This window comes from Ornithorhynchus anatinus, chromosome 3, assembly GCF_004115215.2.
Source record: "Ornithorhynchus anatinus isolate Pmale09 chromosome 3, mOrnAna1.pri.v4, whole genome shotgun sequence".
Taxonomy (NCBI): domain Eukaryota; kingdom Metazoa; phylum Chordata; class Mammalia; order Monotremata; family Ornithorhynchidae; genus Ornithorhynchus; species Ornithorhynchus anatinus.
The window spans coordinates 22,575,921-22,585,383 of record NC_041730.1 but is presented as its reverse complement, the minus strand read 5'-3'; the positions used below and the strand labels follow the sequence as shown (position 1 = coordinate 22,585,383).

The following is a 9,463-nucleotide window of genomic DNA, read 5'->3' as shown; positions in this document are numbered from 1 at the left end:
ACACCTTTTTCTCTGGGATACATCTTCCCCTCCCTCCGGGGAACTGCCCTATCGCTTTTCCTCCTCCCCTCCCCGCCCTTTCCGTTTCTTGCCCCACAGAAAGGGTGGGTCACCGGATGGGCCCGGAGAACCAAGACGAGCCAAGTTCACCGTGGCGCTTTCGGACGCTCGTGGAAGAATGGGCGAGCCCCGCCGGGTCCCAGGTGGCAGGGTCTGTCGGTCCCCAGCCCGAGGAGGGCGGGGCACCGGTCGTGTGTGTCAGGGCGGGGGGATATGGTGGCCGGTCCTTTTTGTCTCCTTGACCCCGTTCCCTCTCCAAACAATATTAAATACTGCTTATTTGATATACTTTCCCCACCCCCGCCCCCTCCCCACCCTTCCTCCGTCCCTCCCCTCTTTCCCTCCCTCCCTCCCTCCCCATCCCTTTCTGGGCCCTGGGATTGGTTAAATCTGGATTTCCGGTTTTTTGGTTTCATAGTAGTGAGAGTTTAGAAACAGGAAAGCCCAAACACTCTTTGGACTTACTTCCCTACCTAAACACACTGCTCAGCAAATAAGGATCTGAAACCTGCCCTCCTCCCTCTTTCCTTGCTCCCACCCAACAAAACAAAAACAAACCCATCGTGGCTGTGGAGGCTGCTGCAGGCACACACTGGTGTATAATAGAGAGAGTAAATATATTATTTCACTTGGCATGGTGCTGGCAAAGAACCTCCAGCTGGCACTATTTCATGTAACATGGTCCAAACTTTGCATGTACACACAGAATAAGAAGGATCAATTGGCAAACTCCAGTGCCACCTGGCACAAGCATCTTCTCTCTCTCTGGAACCAAAGAACCAAAAGAATTCTGCACTTTCCAGAAGAAATCCGGGTTTGCTTTTCTAGAGTTTTCGGGATTTTGCTCCTCCTCGCCGCCTCCCTTGGCTCCTCCCAGCTGTACACCATTTATTTAGTCTCATCGCCCTTGTTACAGTTCGCCGGGCAGCTCTGGGAGGGGGACGGGGCGGGGGCGGGGGGGGAGGCGGCAGCGTTAGCATCAGTAGTGCAGTCCGGCCCGTTGGAGACGGCCACCACACTGGCCTCAGAGTTTATGGGTTTGGAAAGGTCGATGCCGTGGATAAGGCGGATCAGTTGTTTTACCTTCTCCAAGGAGCTGTGCATCTCCTTCTGCCTCGCCAGGATGGTGTTCTTCATTTCCATGCATTTCTGCAGCGAACGAGAACCACGGCAACGGGTGAACGCCCTGCCGGCTCTGCCCCGTCGGGTGGCTACCGGGAACGGAGGGGACGAAGGCGGCGGAGGCGATGGATGGCGGGCTGAGGCTCTGATTCGGGCGGACAATAACGAGGAAGCAGAGCAGCCTAATGGCTGGAGCCCGCATCTGGGGGCGGGGGAGGCGGTGTCACAAGGACCTGGCTTCTAATTCTGGCTCTGTCACTTCTCTGCTGTGTCACCTTGGCCAAGTCACTTCATTCTCTGGGCCTAGTTCTTGGGGAGACTCATCCTCGTCTTCCTCCTCATCTCTTTATTTAAATTCGATTCCACTTCCTCATCTCTTTCTGTATTTATATTTGATCCCACTTCTTCCTCAACTCTGTTTTTATTGATATTAATGTGTGTCTCCCCCTCTAGGCTGTAAACTTGTTGTGGGCAAGGAATGTGTCTATTCTTTTATTGTACTCTCCCAAGTACTTAGTACAGTGTTCTGCACTCAGTAAGTGCTCAAATAAATAGGACCGCCGGACTGACTCCATTTTCTCATTTGTAAAATGGAGATTAAGACTGTGGGCCCCTTGTGGGGCATGGACAGTGACTACAGGGCAGAGTTGGCCTTCCCACTGGCCCAGACCATGGGGACTGTCTGTCCCCATGAGTGGATTCAGACACTTCGCCTCCGCTGTAATGTCCAAGCCTACGATTGTGATGAGGCCAAAAGCTGCTCAGCTTTATGCTGGGCCCTGCCACTATTCTAGACTCAAACCGGAGGCCTTCAGGGTAGAGCTCTGCGTTTTCGGCCCCCGTCCAAGCTGCTACAGCCTCAGGAGCGGTGCTGGACCTGGAGGTCGGAAAAGAGTCTGGTCTTCAGGTCTGGCTCTGCCCATATCCACTATTTTTATCTGGGAGAAATTCTGGAACGGAACCAGGACTGGCTTGGAGGATCCCTGAGGATCTGGTTAAAAAATCGAGTCAGGCACTTAGGTACAGGTTTGGATGCTTTAGTCACTCACCTGCCTGGAGGCAGGAGGCTGGACCAGATGAATCTATGATTCCTGCAGCCACAGAGTGGCCCCAAGTCAACAAATTCTGGTACAATATTACTACAGACATCATATCCCTGCTCCACAGGAAGAACAGCAGGGCCCAAGTATCTAGGAGGAGGACGAGTACACCCGTTTTATGAACAAGTTTACTTACACTTATAGAATTGCTGAGTTGTTTCACCTTCTGCTCTAGTTGTTCTCTTTCCTGTTTCAAATCTGAACTCCATTTGAGTAGCTTCTGCTTCTCCTCTTCTTTTGCTGCAAAAGAAGACAGTGATTTCTTCAGGAGCCAATTCTTTGGAAGGGTTCCTCCCGAGAGGCCCCCTGCAGAGAGTTTTGCGCATGGGTGCTGCCCGTGGGAGGCCCAGCCGGGATGTCCCCCGGCCATGCTGTTTACACTGCTTCCCCAGCTCTGGATTCACTCACGTACGGGGGGATTTTAAGGGCAGGATAAGCGACGCACTGAAGCAATTTCTAAATATGGGAATGGCATGGCCTGGTGGAGAAAGCATGGGTCTGAATCTGGGTTTTAATCCTGGCTCTGCCACCTGCCTGTTGTATGACTTTGGGCAAGTCACATAACTTCTCTGTGTCTCAGTTTCCTCATCTCTAACATGGGGATTAAATCCTACTCCCTCTAACGCAGTCTGTGAGACCCATGTGTCCGACCTGATAATCTTCTATCTACAGTGCTTGGCACATAGTAAGCGCCTAATAAAGTCCATTAAAACTAATTCTCTTCTTTTCTACCCCCGCAATGCATTCTAACCAACGTGATCACCTCTTTCCGCTACAAGCTCTCAAAACAAAAAAAATAATAACACAAAAACTCTTAAAAAACCAGCCCTGCTCAAACCAGTTTCTGCTGCAGGCAGGCCTGTATCGGAAACAGTGCCGGCAGTTGGCCTTACCTGCTTTGTAGGCAATATATGAATGAACAATTGCTAAAGTCCCAGGCCACGGAATCGCTTCTTCTTTCTTCAACATCTGAAAGAAAACCCCGGAAACATTTAGCTTAGATGAGCTTCCCTTTGAGGAGGGGAACAAAAGAGATGCACAGAGAAAAGCAGGACACCAAGCAACCTCTTTCACAGCTACCGTCCCAACCCTTTGGGAATGCTGCCTTCCCAATCCAGCTGAAAGGGTTTGGAAGGGCATGCTGTTGGAGGGGATTTTGAGGGGATTTTAATCCTCGTGCCCACATGTGATATCATGCGATCAGTTCAAGGATCATATTTCCCTTTGACTACTCATTAGGACGACAAATTTCTCCTTCAGCAACTTGGAATAAATCATGGGAAAATGAGGGGTAAGATATTTGCCCCCTAGTGTAGTTCACACACTCTAGGCTGGGATTTTTAGGCTGATAGGTTATTTGCTACCCCAGGGTTTGATCGGCACCCTGGAACCCATCCCTGGAGTGGCCAAATATTGATGACCACTTGCTCTCGGTTTTAGCCGAGACATGATAAGGGCAACCTTCTCTCGATTTAGTTTCTCTCTCAAGATAATTTTGTCTTCACCAAAGCTAACCTGTGGGAGGGGCTGAAACTGTCTAACCGGTGGAAGGGACCCCAGGCAGACTATTAAATTTGGAATCCTGGGAGTCAAGAAAAGGGACTAACAGTTTCAGGCTGTTGGGTTAAGAGCAATTCATTGGGCTTTAGGTGTTTTGGTTAATGCAAATGTAGGTAGTCTCTTAAGCCTGGTGACTTTAGGGAAGAAGAATTCAAATGTCAGCTGGATTGTCTCCATACTCCCCACTGCATACTTCTACTGAAAGATTTTTCATTTCAGGGTGGGGGAAGGGAAAGAGAAAGAGAGAGAGAGAGAGAGAGAGAACACAGGAGAAGGTCCAAACACTACGTTAAGGCCAGTAACAGGGCACTGTAGGCCAGAGAGAGCAAGCCATGGAGCTCTGCTGTTGTTTTCCAGGGTTACAAGGAATTGGCAGCTCAGCATATTTCCCCTCATTTAAAGGTGGGCTGCTTGGGTAAACACCTTTCTCCGTTTGGACAAGCAGCAACCATTTTCACTGTAGGCTTAAAAATTCAAAAGGAGTTCCTCAAAGGTCAAAGGAAACAGGGGACAAAAATGTGTGTGCCTTGCAAGAAACTGGACTTCTGCCTCCCTGAATCTAGGCTTGCAAGCACAAAAAAATGCATCTGTGTGAATGTGATTTTGGGGGAAAGCGGGAGGGATCCCCTTGCCCCCAACCCCACCCCAAGATCAAAGCTTCTCCTTTCCAAAGGGAAGAGGCCTCCAAGTAATTAAGTCTTCTCTCAAGCCAAGCCACCCCTGTATACTATAAGGAAGAGCACGGGCCTGGGAGTCAGAGGACTTGGGTTCTAATCCCGGCTTTGCCAACTGCTTGCTCTGTGACTTTAGACACGTCACTTAACTTCTCTGGGCATTAGTTTCCTCAACTGTAAAATGGGGCTGAAATGTCCATTCTCCCTCCTACTTAAATTGTGAGCCCCAAGCGGGACAGGGAGGGTGTCCGATCTAATTAACCTCTGCCGACCCCGTAACTTAGACACACACAGTAAGCCCTTAACGAATATCACAAAAAAACTGTGCAGATTTTTCCTCTCAGTCTGTCATACCCTACCTGGTCTTGGCATTTGGGACAGATCCACATGCCCTTGGGAATGGTTTTCAGTGGAGGGTCCAGACAATCCAGGTGATAGACTCGCGAACACGTGTCACACATCAGCAGCTGCCCACTCTTTCTGCAAACACTGCAAAAGTCCTCATGGATATCACCCTGTAAAATTGAGAGAAGAGGGGTGAGTGAGACACAGAGAGGAGGCAAAAAATGCCCTCTGACCCCACCATCCCATATCACGTGCACTCTTTGGGACAAATACTGCTCTGGGCAGAGAGCCTGGCCCAGCAGGGCACTCCCTCTCCGAGTGTCCAGGAGAACGAGTAGGACTGCCAGCATCACATGGTTCTCCCATCACCGGGGTAGCAGGCGTGGAGAACAGTTTGTTCCCAACTGCTCCAGCCACAGCACCGATGTCCCCCGTTCATTTAGGAAGCCCAAGGCTGCTATCCAACTCCAAACGCTTCCGCGGGCCAGTCTTCGACTTTAAAAGTGTACATTTATACATGTTTATTACTCTATTTTATTAATTATGTGCATACATCTATTATTCTATTTTATCTATTTTGATGGTATTGATGCCTGTTTACTTGTTTTGTTTTGTTGTCTGTCTCTCCCTTCTAGACCGTGTGCCCGTTGTTGGGTAGGGATTGACTCTATCTGTTGCCGAATTGGACTTTCCAAGTGCTTAGTACAGTGCTCTGCACACAGTAAGCGCGCAATAAATGTGACTGACTGAATGAATGAATAAAAGAGATACACGGCAGCATTGTTAGAAATTTGGAGGGAACAGCCTAGTCTTTCAGTTGAGGAACTTAATAGTATTATTGAGATTGGGTGGATTGATTTTTTTTTTTTAAAGAAACACAAAAATTCTTCCAATATAGGAGAGGCCAGGAATGGAGTTATATTGATTTTAACCCTCCAGTCCCAGGCTTAACTCCAGGGGGTGTTCATAGGGGAAAAAAAAATCAGGAGGAAAGGAAACCTGTATGCATTTATGACAAAGAATTAACAGAGTTAAGACGCCAGATGACAATGCCTTTTTAAAATGAGTGTTTGGTATTTCCTCGTCATCGGACCAGGTTGTTCTAGGAGGCACCATCCTTCTCCAATCAGAATCACCTTAGAAGATGCAAAAACGGGGAGCAAAGGTGGACCCAGAACACCATTTTTAGTTTTCTCTCACTCCCTCTCCTGTCACAGCAAGAGTTGTTTCAGGGGAAACTTTTCTGGGAGTTGTTTGAAGAGAAGGCACCACAACCCAGTGAGTGCGATACCAGGTTGAACTTCGCAGACATTAATTCATAAACGTGCCTTTTGAGGAGGCTAAATAGGACAAATGAGGGAACTGAGGCACTACTTAAGCGCTTAGTACAGTGCTCTGACTGAGTGATTGACTATTTGTGTGAGACCAATTAAAAAATCAGAGGCAGGGCATGGGTTAGAAATTTTTGATTCACAGTTGTTTTGTTTTGTTTTAATAGCTAGGCTATTCGGGCTAGAGATCTAGGACAGAAATTACACCAGAGAAAGATTACTGATACAAGAATTCTAGGGAGCCAAACTTCTCGGAAATAATTTCTCCCCAAATAAATTCTATAGGTACAGACTGCTGTGTTACCCCTGAGAGGAAGGAGAAATCTTCTTGTCTATGGAGTTAAGCTCGTCCCTTACAAAAAGTTGTTTCCTTCAACAGCTCATCTGACAGTCTGGTCCGGCACCTAGCAGAGAGCTTGGCATACGGTGGCCAGGTCTGCCCAGGACACACTCGACATCAGTTGGAAAAAATTTTGCGGAAACCACCTTTCTTAGTGGACAGAACAAAATCTGCCTTTTTAGGCATCTCACAATGGAGGGATTTGCGAGGAGTGCTTTTTGAAGCAATTCGGCAGAGAGGGACTAGAAAACATTCACTCAAGGACATGCAGGAAAGAGGACTTTTTTTTGGTCCAATTAGGTCTCCGTGAGTACTTTCCGGTTAGCCTGGGAGCCTGCCCGAGTGGCAGCTGGTCCTGGAATATTAGCGATTTTGGGCTGCTCTCTTCTCTGCATTGGCAGTGCTCAACCTCTGAGAAGACTGCCCTCCCCCAGTTAGAGATCTGAGGCCTGAAAACTCTGACTTGGGCCAGCCTGGTAAACCCAGCCACCCCTGTGAGCTCTCTTGGCCATCCCTTGCAGGACGGTGAGGTAAGCGGGGCAGGAGGGGAGATGACAAGGCGTGGGACTAATGAAGCTTAAAATGCTGCCTGCTAATTAGGCAGGGCTCCTGGGGGGCGTCCTGAGGTTGACCTTTGAGGTGAAATCAGTGCTACATGGCACTCAAGACAGTAACCTAGTTTGTATAGGGCAATCCCATTAGTATTGGCTGATAATACTGTATCAGCCCAGTGTAAACTGGAGCAACCAATACAAGCAACATATCGAGTGCCACAGAACGGGGTGCTCAAAAAATACCACTAGTGGGGAGACACTTGGGAAAACATACGGTTATGGGGGCTGAGTAAGAAAGTGTGGGCTTTATCGTTTGTGACAAGAAGGTATTACCACTGGGCAGCAAACTAGAGCCACGGCACATTTGCAAAGACCATACATGAAAATGAACTCTCCCCAGGCGGTTCGATTTTCAGGCTCTGGAACAGATAGAATTTCTCTCTCAGAGCCACGCCGCTCTTTCGCTTCATGCCCAAGGTTGTACTGTGGTGTGGCTTTTCTCCTCTCGGGGGCGGGGAGGGGAAGAGTCGATCTTTCTTGAATCTCAATATCGTGTTGTGACTCTGCATTACCACGAAGCTTATCACTAATGAAGGTTTCAGAACCTGCTTTATCTTTCATGTAGAAGTGGGGTCTCTCGTTTCCATTGAGGCAACAGATGAGTCTGACTAGATGCCTCCCTTGCAAGGATTTGTGAGGCCAAACTGAACTCTGCTTTTCTCCCCTCCCTCCCTCCTGACTGGGGGGGGGGGGGAAGCCCTGGAAGGAGGATAAGGCAGGAAGGAAATAGAACAAAGGGCAAGGAAAAACCTTCTCAAAGAAAAGACACTTCCTAGCCCTTCTGGATGGCTGGTGGCGAGAATAAAAAAGCACAAAATTTCATCTCCTACACAATTCGTTCTCAGCAAACTTCCCAGGGAAGAGTGCCCCTAGGCCGGGCATATCCAAAGTTGTCCAGGAGGAGATGTGTGCTCCCAGCAGCGAAGTATAGAGAAGCAGTGTGGTCTAGTGAATACAACACGGGCCTGGGAGTCAGAAGGGCCAGGGCTCTAATCCCGGCTCTGCTTTTTGCCTGCTGTGTGACCTTGGGCAAGTCAATTCACTTCTCTGTGCCTCAGTTCCCTCATCTATAAAATGGCAATTACGACTGTAGGACACGGACTGTGTCCAATCCGACTGGCTTGTACCTATGCCTGGCACATAGCAAATGCTTAACAAGTACCATAGAAGCAAAAAAAGTGGCGAGGTGAAAGGCAGGGGTAGGTGGTCATCCTCCTTTGGGAGGAACGGTCAGCTGCCGCCTCAGCCTCTACCCACAGTCTCCAGGGTTCAGGGAGGGCTCTACATGCAGACCCTGGGCCACCCATCTACAGAGCACCAGTAATCTCTTTATCAGCACAGGTGCTCTCACTATGTCTCTTTCTCCTGCTGCAGCTGCCGAGCCTACAACGAAACCTGGATGAGGGTGGAGAGTGTGTACGTGCGTGAGAAAGAGCGTGAGTACACGCCTGCCTCTCATCTGTGTCTCCATTTGACTTTGCATCTCACTTTCTCTGCTGGTGGCTTCCTGGGTACCCCTTTGTCTCTTAGCCTTGGTGTGTGTCTGAGCCTCTGCCTCTGTTCTTTATCTGCTTCTCAGTTTCACTTCCTCTAGCTCTGTCTCTGCTCATCACTATCTCCCTTCTTCTATTTGCCTATCTGCCCTTTTCTTCTCTTTTTCTCCAATCACTCTCCCAACCCCCACAGAAGTCCTGTGTACTATCACTTTATCTTCAATAATAATAACAATAATAATAATAATGATGGCATTTGTTAAGTGCTTACTATGTGTGAAGTACTGGGGGCGGGGATACAAGGTGATCAGACTGTCCCACGTGGGGCTCACAGTCTTAATCCCCATTTTATACATGAGGTAACTGAGGCTCTGAGAAGTTAAGTGGCTTGCCCAAAGTCACAAAGCTGAGAAGCGGCACAGTCAGAATTAGAACCCATGACTGTGGACTCCCAAGCCCACGCTCTTTCCACTGAGCCACGCTGCTTCTTCAAGAAAATAAGTTGAATTAATCAATTTCATTTCTCCCTAATGTGGTGAAGGGCTTCCAGTTTTGCCAAGAACTTATTAGTAACTTTCTATTGTACTCTTCAAAGTGCTTAGTACAGCACTCTGCACACAGTAAGTGCTCAATAAATAAGACCAATTGATTGACTGATTGATTGCGGTCTTTCTCAAGGTGCAGCTTGTAAACACGGGTACAACTGGATATGCAGCCCAACCACAGGATGAGTTTGCCACACCTAAAGCAGGACTCTCCTCCCTAGGATCACCTTCTAATAGAGGGAGCACAGTGACTACCACTTTGAGCCAATGGTAGGTAGG

General features: G+C 48.5%; 1 protein-coding gene across 11 annotated transcripts in view; it reads right to left on the bottom strand.

Annotated features, from left to right (window-relative positions):
• Positions 1 to 658: 658 nt before the first annotated feature.
• Positions 659 to 9,463, bottom strand: part of PHF21A (PHD finger protein 21A) — a 198,121-nt gene continuing 189,316 nt past the window's right edge. For all 11 annotated transcript variants that reach the window (XM_029060261.2, XM_029060258.2, XM_029060260.2 and 8 more), the window contains 4 exons: positions 4,876 to 5,031; positions 3,176 to 3,251; positions 2,419 to 2,522; positions 659 to 1,209 (listed from right to left, as the gene is read on the bottom strand). In XM_029060261.2, coding sequence (XP_028916094.1) covers positions 949 to 1,209; positions 2,419 to 2,522; positions 3,176 to 3,251; positions 4,876 to 5,031 — 597 coding nt within the window. In that variant the 3' untranslated portion in view covers positions 659 to 948. The remainder of the gene's footprint in view (positions 1,210 to 2,418; positions 2,523 to 3,175; positions 3,252 to 4,875; positions 5,032 to 9,463) is intronic.